The 16,273-nt window shown below is 38.6% G+C and overlaps 2 protein-coding genes across 3 annotated transcripts in view; one reads left to right on the top strand and one right to left on the bottom strand.

Annotated features, from left to right (window-relative positions):
• Positions 1-16,273, top strand: part of LOC117242000 (tubulin polyglutamylase TTLL4-like) — a 237,684-nt gene that overhangs the window by 47,758 nt on the left and 173,653 nt on the right. The gene's annotated exons all lie outside the window — the stretch shown is intronic.
• Positions 7,337-8,084, bottom strand: LOC117242049. Its single transcript, XM_033508393.1, has one exon. It carries the CDS (start codon positions 7,843-7,845, stop codon positions 7,354-7,356), a length of 492 nt encoding a protein of 163 aa, XP_033364284.1. The 5' UTR covers positions 7,846-8,084; the 3' UTR covers positions 7,337-7,353.

Here is a 16,273-nt window from a genome sequence, read left to right as displayed (position 1 = left end):
GTTTAATTAACATTCGTGTTTAATCCATTTATCATTAATAAACTAATCATAACAATTTACGATACTACAATGTATACATATACAGGGTGGTTGGTAACTGGTGGTACAAGCGGAAAGGGGGTGATTCTACGCGAAAAGAAGTCGAAAATATAAAATAAACATTTGTTTTAATTTCTTTTTTTTTTCGATCTTTTTTTCGAATTCGATTTTCTCGAAAACAAAGCCTACAAACGAAAAATTTGTATTCTATATTTTCGACTTCTTTTTTCGCCTAGAATCACCCCCTTTCCGCTTGTACCACCAGTTACCAACCACCCTGTATAATATTTTTGCCATGTCTTAGAGAACGAATTTCTATGTAACCTACGAATTCTCTGGTTATATGCATAAAGATATAAAAATGCAGGAAAATCCTCAGCCATAAAATAGTTCTCTTTCCGATCGCTCGTATCGACCGTCTATCGGTGCTTTCGCTTCATGAAATAAACAGTGTGTCGTTGGTAGTGGTGGCCTTTCGACGATCGTAATAGCGTCTCGATAGATGAACGTCATCAGGAAACCAGTTACGGGGGCAACCGGTAGAAACGCACGCGCGCCGTCTCAGCTCAGAAGGTGTGTTATACCTGACACGGCGAGAGAGAAGAGAGGCTATACAAACGGGCACACGTGACACGCGTGGCGTACACAGGCGCTTACACCGTGCGAGCACGTGTACGCTGGTATTTATACGGCGCTCTCTCGGGGCCGTGGGAATGAGCGGGTACCCGCGACCGTTCTGGCACGAGCGCCGCGACGAGCGTCGACTGGCGCGAAAGCGGACGCGGACAGGGACACACACAGCCCGATTACCGTTCCACGCGGCACGGAGCTAAGAACCAGCCGATCGAAACCACGCCGATATCCGCGACACGTGCTTTTCCTTCGCTCGTAAATCGCCCGGAGAAACGCTCGCTGAGAAAGTATCCCGAGAAAGGATCGAAAGAATCCGTTTCTTGTTACGTGTCGCGTTAATTTGTTTCCTTCGTAGTTGTCGGAGACGCGCTGTTGCGAGGTTTATGGGACGGGACCGGGTTGATTCGATGATTCGACGTTTGACGATGATCGCTGCTGTCGTTTGTCGGTTTCACGCATCAGTGGTTTGTTCCAGGAATTGACGATTTTAACGTATAGCCGTGGAATTCCATTCTGAATATCAACTATCGTCACCGTTTTAATAAGAAGATCGTCGCGCTGTAGAGAAACTGTTTTATCGTATACTTTTTAATTATGTATGCATTAGAACATTTACATAAGATAGCGTGTTAGCAACGAACTATCCGACGATTTGACGATGTTGGTCAATGTTATTGTAACTATGGTTTGCTGGAAGAATGACGTATCTAAGAAATCGTCGAGTTTACGATGTCTGTGAAAGTTGATTTTGAAACATTTTACTACAGTGGGATTGTTGTACGTGTTTGATAAAATTGCATTATTTAACAAGAAGAATGTTGCGACTCACGAAAAACTGTTTTATCCCTCTTCCTCACAGGGATCCTTAGATATCCTCGAAGTACGATATCGATGAAATTATGCGAAAAAGAATTGTTTTCATCGTCCTAGTGGAATGCACGATATGTTGCACTAGGCAATCTGCTGATTCAATGGGGTTGCGTGTGTTGGGTACGTTAGCGCAACCTTCGATTATCGATTTAGGTTCACCGACAATTTTCAATATTTTTTACTTTTTCTAAAGGAAATTGAGAAACACGATCGATCTCTAATAACGAAATATAAATTAATCGCTAAGACGCCAAGGTGTTAATTTATCTTTCATCCCTTTGCTCTTTCATCGCTACCTGTATTCTTCGTCAGAAGCTGAGATGCCGGTATTCCAGAGATACCAGGGAAAGATATCAACCTTATTGCCTATACGAAATTATGTTTAATACTAATTCATATAAAATACGTATAAAAATCGTTCGATCTAGTAGACCAAACTCTGCGTTCATAATAATCGATGATTAACCATTACGTCTAGTTACGTTATTATTTAAAAATCATACGCACACGTACAACCATCGATGATAAATATCGATTAATAACGATTCTAATAAATATACATCGGTGTGACGATGGACATCGATTTCGGGAATTTATGAGACAGGTGTAGACACGTTGAAAAAAGACACGAATTACTGCAACAGCGTATGACATGGTACAGAGACACAGAGTATAATCGATTCGTAATAATCCAATTTCGTTATTTCGTAACTACCTTTTAATTTCGATTTCTTTTATGTCTGACCATTTGATGCATGTTCGGCAGCGGCAGGGAGGAAACACCTTCGAACGATTGATCCGAATTACAGCAGATATTATCCGATCACGGTATTCCATCTCTTGAGCCATGCAATCCACACGGTTTCACTCTGTAACAGTTTCCGTACTGTTTCATTAAAGGACCGACAATTTTAGCCTCGTACTCTATACGACAAGGAGAACGATTTGCATGCGGGAGAGAAAGGAAAGTTCAATTTTTATAATTCGTACCTCCTCGTTTCCGTGCCGGGCAAAACATCCATTTTTGAGGTAACAACATTATTTATTAATAGCGTTGCTCGATGGGAAATAACGTGCAAAGTGGCGGTCACGGTTAGCGCAGGTCGTGGAGAAAGTGTTAATGCAAGTGCGAATATTCGTTCGATCAAATACACGCGTGCGAAATTTATTAAATTTTTGAAATTTATTTATCCATTCACGGGAAAAGATCATTGTAGAGTGAAATTCATACGTTACGATGATATAGGTCACTTTATGGTCTTAGTATTTCGTACAAGTTGTGATAATTGGTGCAATTACCAAGGAGAAGGTTAATCGATCGGCTCGTGGGATTTTACATTCAAGGGAAAAGGGAAAGGAAAAATTTGCATCTAAGAATTTGCAAAAGAATCTGAGACTTTGAGACAGTTCAATGAGGATTAATTATAAGTCAAGAATTACACGTTGTCTCCAACAATTCTCAAACGTAAAGTCAGTTGGAAAAGTGTTCGATAAATCGGACAGAAAATTCTCTTCTCCACTCTCAGAGGAGTTCATTTTCGCAAACTCTCAAGTCAGATTTATACTCGAAAAACAACGACAAGTAAGATATTTGTTTCAAATTGTACCAATATAATCGCGACTCGGTGCTAATGAAATATAAATTATTTTAACGAAACGTTCCGTTTAATACGCGTAATACGTTCATAAAATGTTTCTATAAGTGTTGGAATACTTTTGAAAGAAACTGTACGCTCCTACCTAATTATAATCGAAACAGGAAGAAATTCGTGCCGAAGGTTTTTTCAGAGAATCAATAACCGGGTCAGTAGCGGATCGTTAAGGGTCGTTTCGCCTTGCATTGATAATTTTCAATCGAATATATAATTTTCCGTCGCGACAAACATGTTCTATATATCGACATGCGCGCGTGACAGCTGCCTTATGCAGCACAAAAATGCCGCCAAAAAAAAAGAATGGCAAAACAATCAATTTTCAAGAATATTCGAAATTTCACGCGCGACCGACTTACGCGAGAGAGCATTTTTTCCCCATTTGTTCTTTTTTTCTTTTCTTTTAATATCCCGACGTTCCGATCTGCGGCGAACAACTAATTTCGCGCCCTGTACTCCGTAATCATGGCAATTACTCGGGAGAAAAAGGTTTTGTTGCGACACTGTCGATACTTTCCGATCGATTGCGCTGCCTTCGATCGAAGGTCCGGTACCCGAAGAAGAAGAAAGAAGAACAAGACGAAAGAAGAAGACCGCCTCGGGTAGCTACGGATCGGCGATACGAGCGTAATGAATTAATTTCGCCGATGGAAACGCCGTCGATTAAGCCGATCGACGAAAAGGAGTCTGTATAATTGATACATTTCGCGTGTCTGTCCTGTTTATCCTCTTTAAGTGTGTACAGGTTCTTTCATTACTGGTTGGACCCACTCGAACGAGGAAAAAATTTTATGAGAAATATTTAAGGCGATTGGGCCAGAAATTTGCCGACTTGTGGCTTTGAAATTGATAGGATAAAAGAAAAAATAAAAATGAAAAGCGTGGTGAAATAACGCGGTGGATTGAGAAATAGGTTAGCTTGCGGTGTATAAAAGGGAACATTCGGAGAAATAATATCACGCATATGCATCTACTTGTCGCCTGAAAATTGGATTAGAGCAGAAATTTGCGGACTCGTGGTTTCGAAATCGATTTGGGTAAAAAGAAAGCTCGGTAAGAAACGCAGCGAAGGAGAAATTGGCTGATCAGCGGTGTATAATAATATCGTACGTATAAATCATTGGCATTATAGACAAGCGATTGAAAAATTGTTCGCGTTGATGGCATTTTATCGTTGATGAAACATACTGTATGCTTGGTATTTACAGTATAACGGAAATGTGGTGTGTCCAGTTTTGCTTGATGCCAGTGACATAATTGCCTTTAAGACCGTTTATCTTTCATTTTCGACTCTCACCGGTTTCTGCCGTATTAAATTCGAAATGCATTTCTCCTCGATGTAGCATGCATGTGATATAAAGTAAATTAAATCGATATAATTCAGGTGCCTTTCTTTATTTTAGGATTGTTATAATTAAAGTGATACGATGAAAACGTGTAACCATATAAAGCAATGTTTCTATCTTAATAAGAGTCGATACGAATTTTGCCACAAACACCTGCGCGTTTTTAGTAAATTGCGAAAATAAAAAGTCTATAACTTATGGTTTCGGCAGTGTAAAGTTAGGGCTGGTCCTAACGCAGAGTGATACGAAGGGTTGCCTACTCTTCAGGGTTCCATCTAGGGATCTACCTAACCATTTTTTTAATTTCCCAACGTGTGTCGTTTATTTTCTTCGTAATTTCGAAGTATTCAAATTTCCATTGCTGAGTTCCATCTGACGTTACGTTTATAAGATAACACAAGATGGCAATTTTTATATTTACTTACTTCCATTTACGCGATTAATTAGTGCGTCTTTAAAACCACTATCGTCCATGTGTTTCTTTGATTGTATTATATTCAACGAGCACTTGAAAATAAAAAGTGAGCAACTAAAAAGTTCTTTTTATTTTCTTCCAGATACGATATTACTATGTGTTAATTGAGATTCACCGATAAGTTGCGCTATTCTACTCTTTAACGTAACATTTGCGCTGTCGATCCCTCGTTCGGTCACTCGCGGTCTGCTGACCGTTAAATAAACATAAAATTGGATTAACCCTATCGGCGAATTATGCACCCCTGCTATTATTGTATTGCCGTCTGATGCACGAGCATCAAGCATGCCGCAATCTTTTGTTAGTTTTCGGGGGTCGGTTACCCCCAACTCGTCACGGAAAATGATGTGAATTCATGCACCCCATGCACCTTGGTGGGCATGTGCTTGTCACATATGGTCAACACGTGTGCGTATTTTCAACAAACGAGTTTTCGTTTAACAGCTCGTATAAAATCTATTTTGTATATTCTATGTCTCAGCAGATTCGATATTTTTTTTTTAATTAAGTTGCATAAAAATAATCTGACGTTAGTCCGTGTTTTTTTTTATTATTTAATTTGTACTTTACAATTTGTCCAGCTGGACATTTGGTAAAGTTGGTCCATACGTGAACAATTTTTGTCGTGCCTTTTAAAATAATTTGTTCGCAGTGTAAGATAATAATTCGTTTGAAATAACGTTAGCTGGTGTGCAGTGTTATAAAAATATAGTCTTCGATTTTAGCGTATTACGTATCCTTTTCAAAATCGTTTAAAAAATAAGTTTTCTCTTAGTCTGAGGGGAACCATTCAGTTCTGGAGATGTTGCGTACGTAATTTTGTTAAGTAAGCGTTAATAATATCAATAAAATAGAAAGCAGAAATATTTGATATTTGATGGATTTGATATTTAGAGAAATTTTTATTCAGCAAGACGAGAGTCGTGAAAATGTCGAATTTCTTGATTACGTAAGAAACCTGTTCTACTTCATTCAGCGGATCCACAGGTGCGTACATTGATTAATTGTGTGAAAAAGGATAATTGAACGGGAGCGTACAAGATAAAAGGATTCTTTAATTAGCTTAAAAAATAAATCTGATCGTACGAATCTCTTAGAACCCTCGATTTCGTTGCTCTAACTAAATACGTGTAATCTCTGATGGCAAGTTTTTCTGATTGCGGTGGAGGTTTCTAGGAAATCGTCTATTTATTTCGTGAGAAACTAAACCCTAAAACTTCCATCAACTTCGGCAAGGAAAAGTTTTGTCCAAAAACTCTACAGAATCCTATACCGTTTCCTGTCGAATTTTTTCCTCCCAATGATGAATCCGAAATTCTTAAAGGATTGTCGAATCTTTCCTGGGCAGGACGAAGGGCTGAAAAGACCCTCGAGGCTTTCTTAAACCAGTTTCAGGTATGAATGGACCCTTTCCAGTCTCCAAACCTTTGTTCGAAAATACAGCCGGTTATGAAGGGCTGACCAATTTCAAAGATCACAGGTGAATCGTTGAAACGAATGAATTTCGTCTAAAAGGGGAAACGTTTCTCGAAGTATCTTTTTACGGGATTGGTCGAAGGAGTCTTTCGTATTTTTAATAGCATCGCGCCATTTAAATTTAATTTAATCAGAAAAGAGTCGAGAAACTTGATTCGGTCAGAAAAATTTGAATATTCTCTAGATATATCAAATTCTAAGGTCAAGACTTATCGCTAAGAACTTAATAATTAAAGGAAGGGAATGAATAACGAATCGGATGATTTCATCTTAGAAGTAAATTTATTTATACTCTTAATAAACTGGAAGACGGTAGGAAGTTTCGTCTGAACGACTATTAAAGCCAATATCACAACGTATACAATAACTAATCTAATAGGTACGAATATCACAATTGCGATAAACTTTCTATCGCATTATTCAATGAATAAAAAAGAAGTACAAAAAGGAAAAAAAAATAGAATATTTTACTCTCCGACTGATCATCGAGCCAAAAAGTGTCATGAAACTTCACAATTTCATTCTTAGAGATCAGTTAAAAAACTAAATCTATTTATCACAGTTTCGATGTTATCTTATCTAAAGGCAGTCTGGCAGCACGAGAGGCAGCCCCTCAAGGTCAAATATTCTCCCCAGCTCCATCTTGTAGACGTCATCTTCGTCCGTTTTGATCCCCAGCAAGTTTTCATTGTTTCTCGTCGAATCTTCGTGTCACTTGGACGTTACGACGGAGCATCCTCGCAGGTGGTTTTCCAAGGTCTCCATGAATCCTCAACATCGACTTCGAAGATCGATTTCCGAGGGTGATGTGCATTCTAGCACGAGGTAGTTGAACTTGATCGTACGCCGATGATGTGACTTTTCACGCGACCTGCATCTCAGGTGTTTGATGTTGAGAGAAGGCGCGTTCCTTGTAGCACAGGTCACTGTCGGCCATGCTCAGGGTCGTCCAATAAAAGTCGCCAGCGTGGGTGTGCGCGAAATGAACGGGCACGTAGCACTGACCAGGTACAACCGGTACGACTGTCATCTGTCCGTCCAAGCAGACAGTGATGGCAGCTCCTTCCTCAGCGTCTTGAAGTTCCGCCAACAGTCGCCTCTCCAGTGCTTCGTTGGCATTATTCTGATTGTCCACCTCCTCGGTGAAGATCTCCACTTGTGGCACGGCCTTCTGGTCTTTGGCGTATTTCCCTCTGTTCGTCTTCTTCTTCAACAATCTCAAAATGGGCTTCAACACGCTTCTGACCCGTTTGCCGTTGGTGGCCGTGCTCTTGCCCGACATCTTCAGGTTGTAGAGATTATCGTTGAGCTCGTTCTCGTAGTCGAACACGTGGTTCATTGTGGCGGCGGCCATCTTGCTTCTCGTCCTTTGCTGATTCTCAACACTGAACCGGTTTTAAAGAGGAGCGCGTCCGTACGTCCGTGCGTGCACTCTCGAGACTCGGAATGAACCGTGCGGATCGGCGCGCAAACTGTACTTCGACTCGAACTTGGAATTCTCGAAAAAGCGTGTTCTTTACGAAGCTACTTCGAGAGAAAATCGAAGACAGATATACGTATGCTGTTGGCTGTATACGTGCTTTTCTCAGTTGCTTTGGAACGAAACGCTAGTGAGCGAATGATGCCTTAGACGAGCAACCCCGGACCTTATATAGGCCCCGTCGAGCAGCACGGGGTGACAGAGTGGGGAGGGCAGGTGCACTCTGGCTGTGGGAACTCGGAGAATTCGGAGCTTCCCACGTCAGGGTCCACGCCGACCATCTGCCGTTTCTTCTCCCTCCTCTGACACCCTCCGACACTAATCCAACCTACCACCCCGACCTGTGCATAGCCTCTTCACCTACCCCCGCGATCACCCCCGCTAGACCTTCGTCCTAGGTGGATCCTTCCTTTCCTTTTCGCTCTGCTCCTCCGGTTTCCATGCCGAGAAGAGCAGAAGCCGCCGGGGTCCTTTTCGGCCCTTTTACTCATACACGATCAAAAGGGTGGATATTTCGCCCGTTTTCGGGGGAGGACCAGTTCGAACCTGTTCGCGACAGGTCTCTTCAACGTTCGAAACCAGAGTAAGTATCGAGAGATGAGAAGCTGTCTAGCGGGATGACACAAGGGTAAGATACACGCTGTTTTTCGTAGCTCGCGGTTTCTCGCCTTGCTATATCGTCTTATTATTATCGTATATGAATTGTTCACAGGCCAAAGTCAACTCCGCTTTTCGAAATTTGATCAAAATTTTCCTCAGTTTTCTCTACTTTTTACTCCGCGAAATTAACCTCTTCGTGAAACGAGCAGCTCGTATCAGTCGCGTAGAGACTACATCGACTAATTTCTCAAATTGGAATACACACAGCTCAGTTACAAACGCTACGTTCTTCATAATTATAAAAACTAATTTTGTCACTTGTTACGCGAGCTCTATGCGAATTCAACCGCGCGGTTCTCTCTGGAGTTTCTAGCAGAAAGGGACCTAACTGATGGAAACGATTTCGATGATTGTTTACCCGTGGACCGAGGCTTAAGTGGAACCTTTTGCTGGAATTTCAATTGACTCGAAATGTACATACCTTTTTGGTATTTTTTTTTTTTTTAAGAAGAAATTCTTTGGTTTGGAGAGTATGTGTCGATCTCGTTGGAAGATTTTTGCACTCAAGATTCTTGATGTTGCTATTAATTTCGTTAATGGTACCATAAGGTTTTGTTACACCTATCTTAATGATGTTACGTCACGCTGGGATTACCTGTAGAGACGATACGCCTTTTAGTCTCATTTTTTCTCGAGGTAGGAAGAGCTCGTTTCTCTCGTTAACAGTCGTATCACGATTAAAGCTTCTTGAAAGATTCCAACATTAACTTTCTTTGCCGCTCTGGATACACTGATCTTAAAAGACGAAATCGAGTACATCACATATGCATTCCTCTGTCGAATTATTATCTCCTTCTTGCTTCGTCGCTTTCAACTTTCCGCTTATTTTCAAGCCGTTATCGTGTCGGTGGAGATATCTCGTGCCTCTTGACGAATAAATAAAATTCACATGGCGCATTACAGCGCCGAATTTCCGGTAGAAATCTCCAATTCCTTCTCCGGAAGGCATTCAATTATTAATCAGAAGGAACGCTGTTGCTCTTTAAAATTCTTTTAACATGTTCGTTGTCGATTGAATTCTCATTATAACAAATAACTTTCGTACAGAAAGACACGTTTAATCAATACGTTCTTTAACATTCTCTCCAACAACGTATTCGCAGCATCGTTTCGAATCTTCCCAAACTATCATCGACTTTATCATATATCTTGCAATTTAAGCATAATACGAATCCAATGAAGATGTATAACCTGTCGCTAAAAATTGACATTTCATTAAAATGTTCGAAATTCTTCTCGAAATACACCGCTGCGTCTCTTCCTCGCTATTATCGATTTGCCATAGGAACCGAATTAAAAGAATATAAAATATAGAAGTTTGAACGTTGCTGCCTGCATCTTTTAAAGATAATCAAACTCTCTCGCGTTCTATTTTCGCGTACAATATTTATGCCCGTCCGCGCAACGATTAATTCGTCCAATTAGATGAAACATTCGATAGGAAGGGAGTTGGATCGCGTTTACTCGGCGACGTTTAAATCAACAAGTTGGCGCAGGGGGCTGTAAGTTATAGTAATTAACGCGCGGCAATAATGTTCGTCGGCTTCCTCCATTACCCCAGCGTGCTCGAGAGATTTAGGGTCGAGCATCGAGCGTCTAGACGTAGTGAGATAGCGTGGCACCCCTCAGAGTCGTTAACTACGCCTTGAGATTTGCTTTTTTTCCTCGACCAGATGAGAGCCGCGTTCCCCTTGTCCGCATCCCTGCAGCGAATCGTACACCCTCGTATACACCAGGCGTGTGTTATGAGACTGGAATAAAAAGTAGGTTTTTTCCCTCCAACCTCGGATTCTTTTTGCTTCTCTTTTTCTTACCTAGTTCACTGCCTCCCCTATGGATCTGTCGAATTAACAAGTTTTTCGACAAGCAGCTTTTTTCAAACTACCTGTTCACCTTTACGAACGTCACGAACTACCTGTTTCGTCAACCTGTTGACGCGAACGATTTTTTTAGGAAGCTAAACGTTTCGTTTCTTTCTGTTGGGAAATTATTTTTTAAATAATTCTTTCTTCGTCTCTTTGTTCGCGAAGCATGAAATTATTTCCTTCTCTTTCCTCCGTTGTGAAATTTATTTATTTCCAAAGTGATTTTTGTTGTAGAATTATTAGCTTTTTTTTTTCTTCGTTTTATTGTATTGCTTGAAATGACATTTCTAATGGCTAGTGTTTATCGAAACAGCAATAACGTCGTTCGATATTTTCGGAATCTGGAAACTTGTGATATTACAGTGCAATGATATTAACACATAGAATTTTATATATTTCGCCATGATATAAATATTCATCTCTGCAAAATATTATTTTGTATTTACGTAGTTTCTTCTAACAATACTACCCGAGTTGTTTACATTGCCGAAAATTTATCTCATTCTAATCACTGTAAAAAATGACAGGAATCGCCGATGCCAACTGTAACAGTGAACCTGCCAAAACAGCATTCACAGAGGGTGAAATTGCATTGCATTTAACGCGCTTACTAAACGCTTACCATCATTCTCCCTCGCGCTTCTAAATATAAATATAACAGTATAATATTTCCAACAAATGAATATTCAGAAATATTATCATCGCTGACTAAATTATTTCTACGAATAAACCACCCCCTAGCTGTAACTCTACTATTAGGTTGGCAACTAAATGATTGCGGATTTTGTCAACAACGCTTAACGACAAAATCCGCGATCACTTAGTTGCCAATAATAGCTAGTGTCTAATGGAAAATAGTAAAAATATCGTCTTTGGATATTTGGAAAATCTGACAAGCGAAGAACCGCACGAGCACAACGTTCTCCCTAAGGAACCTGTCCAGGTTGGAACGAGGGTTCCCGAAGGACGTGGCAAATCCCGTAGGGCCCACCACGATGCACCGCTTCGTGGGGTACCGTCTGCTGCCCTCGTCGAGGACAGGTACATCAGGGGTATTTGTTTTCACTTTGCGCTCTGCAGCTACATTCCGAGGCAGGTGAAGCGAGCGTGCTCGTCAAACCTGCAGAGAGAGAGAGAGAGAGAGAGAGAGGGAGCACGTACCTGGCGGCAGGAAATGATTTTACTTTCATGAAGACAGCCGTGCTTTTGCTCTTCTCGAGCTATGTTCTTCGCAGTCAGTTTTTTGTTTTGTTTTTTCTCTTGTTTGCGCGACCAGACATCTCTCGGTAAGTTCGTACACGAGAGGAGATTTTGCTTCGAGGCTCGATGAGAAAACAATTACAATCATAGTCCTGAATAAGTCCTCTTTCATTCTGTGTAATTTCAAGGTGCTTCGTAGTTCGTGTGGTCATCGTCGACCGCACGAAACCAAGTCATTTGTTTTCATTATTTGGTCGTACATGATTTTTCGAACGACTAAGATTCGTATATCGCGGTACAATTTTCATCTGACCGTGTTTCACGATTTGTATAATTTCAAGGTGACTTGTTGGTGTAAATTGTCTGTTTGCATGTTATTTATTATTATTATTATTAGCTCCAGTATCTGGCCGTATAAAATTGTTCGTACGACCGAGATTTATATTTATAAATCGAGACGAAATTGTTATCTGAACATGATTTTTCATTTCGTGTAATTTCAAACTGTTTTATTCTTCGTTTAAGCTTCTCATTTGCATGAAACGCAGTTATTCAATTTCAGTATTGCGTCGTACATAATTTTTTGAACGACTCAGAAGAAGCGTACTTTCTAGATATATGTTGATTGTATTTTATTAGTACAACTGTGGCCAAAGTGTATCGTATTCTGTATAATTTCAAGGTGTTTCGCTCTTCGTTTCAATCCGTGATTTGCATAAAGCGAAGTTTTCAGTGTTATCTTCGGCATTTGGTCGTATACAATTCCCTGAACGATAAAGATACGTAAAGGTACATTTCACGTGTGTTATGTTCCTATAAAAGTGTTTTACGATTGATCAAATATAATATATCAAGATATTAATACCAAGATACCAAGATATAATCAATAAGACTAATAGTCTTCTGTCATCCGAATTATCATCGCGTGAATACGTAATCCAATTTAATGAGCATTTCGTTGTGTTTTTAATAGCAACAGAAAATATTAGCGATGTCTAACAGTCACGTGCAGGGTCTACAAATTTTTATCTCGTACCTGCAAAAACATTTCAACACTAGAAAAATTACTTGGGTCGTTTTGATTCAACGAATTGGAAAAAATTATTATTTTCTGTAAAAAGAAAGTATAATTATTTACAATTTTCTGTATTTCCTTTAAAATGATACATCGTTTCGCAGATATCACAAAAACACATTTAAAATAGAAAGATCAGGAGGAAGGAAACTCGCTCTGGTTCCTTCCCTCCCAATTTCAAACAGAATTTTTAATCAGACTACCTCGATAACGTAATACCAGATAATTTAAGACCATCCCAATATATGGAAATATTTTACAAATAGACTGTATAGGACGCATAAATACCGAACAAACTGTGGAATTACGCTCTACTAATTCCCAACTAACGTTCTAATCGCGCGTCGGATATACGTTCCACGTTACGTTAAACCGATAATCGAATGTCACACTTAATCCTGAAAAATTGTTCGCTTCGCCAAGCCTTATCTCACCAAGATCTTTTATAGCTTTTTCAATCGAACCGACGTCTGTTAATGGCCGTAACACATTTTCTCGAATTTTCAAATACTGCCTGGCGTTTAAATGAAAAAAGATCGAGGAAACGGCTAATTTCCCGCGGTCTGTTGCGCGCGAGATGAGAAAACCGGTCGATGATACCTTCACAGATATACGCGACACTCGCCAGAATGTTTCGTTAGGAAGAATTTGAAATGCCGCACGTCAACCAGCATCCGTCTGTCCGAGTCGTGTTTCGCGGTCCTTGAAAAATCCAGCCTTCGTTCTCGTTATTCCTTCGGATGGGCCTTATAACCGGTTCCTAATACGGTCGTCGAATCCTAATCAATTCGAGGCCGCCCCTTTCACTCTGATTTAGAATCGCCAATTTAATTGCTCATACACGTACCTATGTGTACGTACACTCAGCCCCAAGAGTCTAAATGCAGCCCTTAAGTATAAAATATTATGATAGAAACGCGTAGCTTTAAGAATTTCGCAGGTGAGATGTCTTTTCTTTTATTATTTAATTTTTACTTTGCAATTTGTCCAGCTGGACATTTGGTAAATTTTTCTAATTTAATTGTTAAATAACATGTGCATAGCTACCCCTAGCGGGATACCATTTTCAAAGTTTGACTATTTTATTTTTTTAGTTTCTTTTTTTTTATTATTTAATTTGTACTTTACAATTTTTCCAGTTGCACATTTGGTAAATTTTTCTAATTTAATTGCTAAATAACATGTGGATGGCTACCCCCAACGGGATACCATTTTCAAGTTTGACTATTTTATTTTTTTAGTTTCTTTCTTTTGTTTTATTATTTAATTTGTACTTTACAATTTTTCCAGTTGCACATTTGGTAAATTTTTCTAACTTAATTGTTAAATAACATATGGATGGTTATCCCCAGAGAGATACCATCTTCAGGTTTGATTTTTTATTTCTTTAGTTTTTTTGGTTTTTGTTTATAATTTAATTTGTACTTTACAATTTTTCTAGTTGCACATTTGGTAAATTTTTCTAATTTAATTGTTAAATAACATGTGCATAGCTACCCCTAGCGGGATACCATCTTCAAAGTTTGACTATTTTATTTTTTTAGTTTCTTTCTTTTTTTTTATTATTTAATTTGTACTTTACAATTTTTCCAGTTGCACATTTGGTAAATTTTTCTAATTTAATTGCTAAATAACATGTGGATGGCTACCCCCAACGGGATACCATTTTCAAGTTTGACTATTTTATTTTTTTAGTTTCTTTCTTTTGTTTTATTATTTAATTTGTACTTTACAATTTTTCCAGTTGCACATTTGGTAAATTTTTCTAACTTAATTGTTAAATAACATATGGATGGTTATCCCCAGAGAGATACCATCTTCAGGTTTGATTTTTTATTTCTTTAGTTTTTTTGGTTTTTGTTTATAATTTAATTTGTACTTTACAATTTTTCTAGTTGCACATTTGGTAAATTTTTCTAATTTAATTGTTAAATAACATGTGCATAGCTACCCCTAGCGGGATACCATCTTCAAAGTTTGACTATTTTATTTTTTTAGTTTCTTTCTTTTTTTTTATTATTTAATTTGTACTTTACAATTTTTCCAGTTGCACATTTGGTAAATTTTTCTAATTTAATTGCTAAATAACATGTGGATGGCTACCCCCAGCGGGATATCATCTTCAGGTTTGACTATTTTATTTCTTTAGTTTTTTTGTTTTATTATTTAATTTGTACTTTGCAATTTGTCTAGCTGGACATTTGGTAAGTTTTTCTAATTTAATTGTTAAATAACATGTGGTTGGTTATCCCCAGCGGGGTACCATCTTCAAGTTTGACTATTTTAATTCTTTAGGGAGATCAGTGGAGTGTTTTCAATGGTGAGATGTAAATTGCGTTGTAATTTATTCACTTGGAATTTTATTAGGAAGAAAGAAATAAAAAGAATATAAAATACTGTGTTAGAAAAATTACATACGCCTATTATGTCTACACAAACATAATAGCTGGCATAAGCGTCAATAATACGTTGCTATCTTCTTGGTTTTTGGAGTTTTTATCGTTTCTTCTAAATTTTAGAAATAAGAATCGTTTGATTGAAATTTGCAATTTCTGCTGTAATTTTGCTCCAAGACTTTTCTAAGTTAAACGTTTCAGTTTGATAATAATTGAATCGACACGTAAGTACAAGTAATTGTGCGAGCAAGTGAATTGTCAGTTTCTTTGATAAGTCAGATATACGAAATATAGACTTTCCTGGCTGACTGTAGATCCGTGCAAACGTGCCACGGAAAAGCAAGCTCGAACTGGTTTCCGATAAACTGAATTTTAACGATTAATGGCAACGCGAGTTGACTCAGCCAGCAGTTTTCTTTCTCATCTTTAAATTAAATATTCGATGATTTATTAAAGCGCGATGAATTATTTAAGAGGTTTGTCTTTAATATTGAACGTTGGAAGGTCAACGATGACAGGTTTTATTAATAGTTTCTGGGAAGTTCGCATTATTCGTCCATAGCTTGCTACATAAAAATGATATTTTTAACTATGATGTACTTTATGGATATTATAAAGAACCATATATATAAAACTTGTATGACATTTTCGTTAGGTTTCAGAAAATGAAATATAAGAAGAACTTTTCCACTGGATATGTTGCAACTTTTATGTTCCTCGGTCAATGATCTTTACCTTTTAAGCCACGTTTAAAGCTGCGTTAAAAAACAGCCGTGAAATGATAGTTTCAGGTAGACAGAACTCGAAGGATCTCCTCATCTACGATTTTTGTTCGTCTAAATTTCTATTGAGATTATCCAACTATTTCGTGGCTTGGCGCATTATTTACAACGATCTTACGCTGACAAGCTCGTTACAAAAATTGTATTCGCTACTAAAGCAGAACCACCGCCTTCACCCGAAGCGACAGAGCAATCAAAGAAACGCAACCTGAGAGAACGAAACGCAAACTAATCTATTCCTGCGTTTCGCCTTAAGCCATTATCTCGACACGCGGCGTCGATGCATGCAGAACCCAGTGATTTCAAGCTTATTATTTCAAATGT

Source organism: Bombus vosnesenskii, unplaced genomic scaffold, assembly GCF_011952255.1.
Source record: "Bombus vosnesenskii isolate JDL3184/JDL3185 unplaced genomic scaffold, Bvos_JDL3184-5_v1.1 scf7180000013265, whole genome shotgun sequence".
Taxonomy (NCBI): Eukaryota; Metazoa; Arthropoda; class Insecta; order Hymenoptera; family Apidae; genus Bombus; species Bombus vosnesenskii.
The sequence above is the reverse complement of the archived record's forward strand: the minus strand, read 5'-3'. Positions and strand labels throughout refer to the sequence as shown.

Coding starts and splice junctions, on each gene's coding strand:
- LOC117242049 (XM_033508393.1), bottom strand. CDS start 7,845: ATGGCCGCCGCCACAATGAACCACGTGTTCGACTACGAGAACGAGCTC.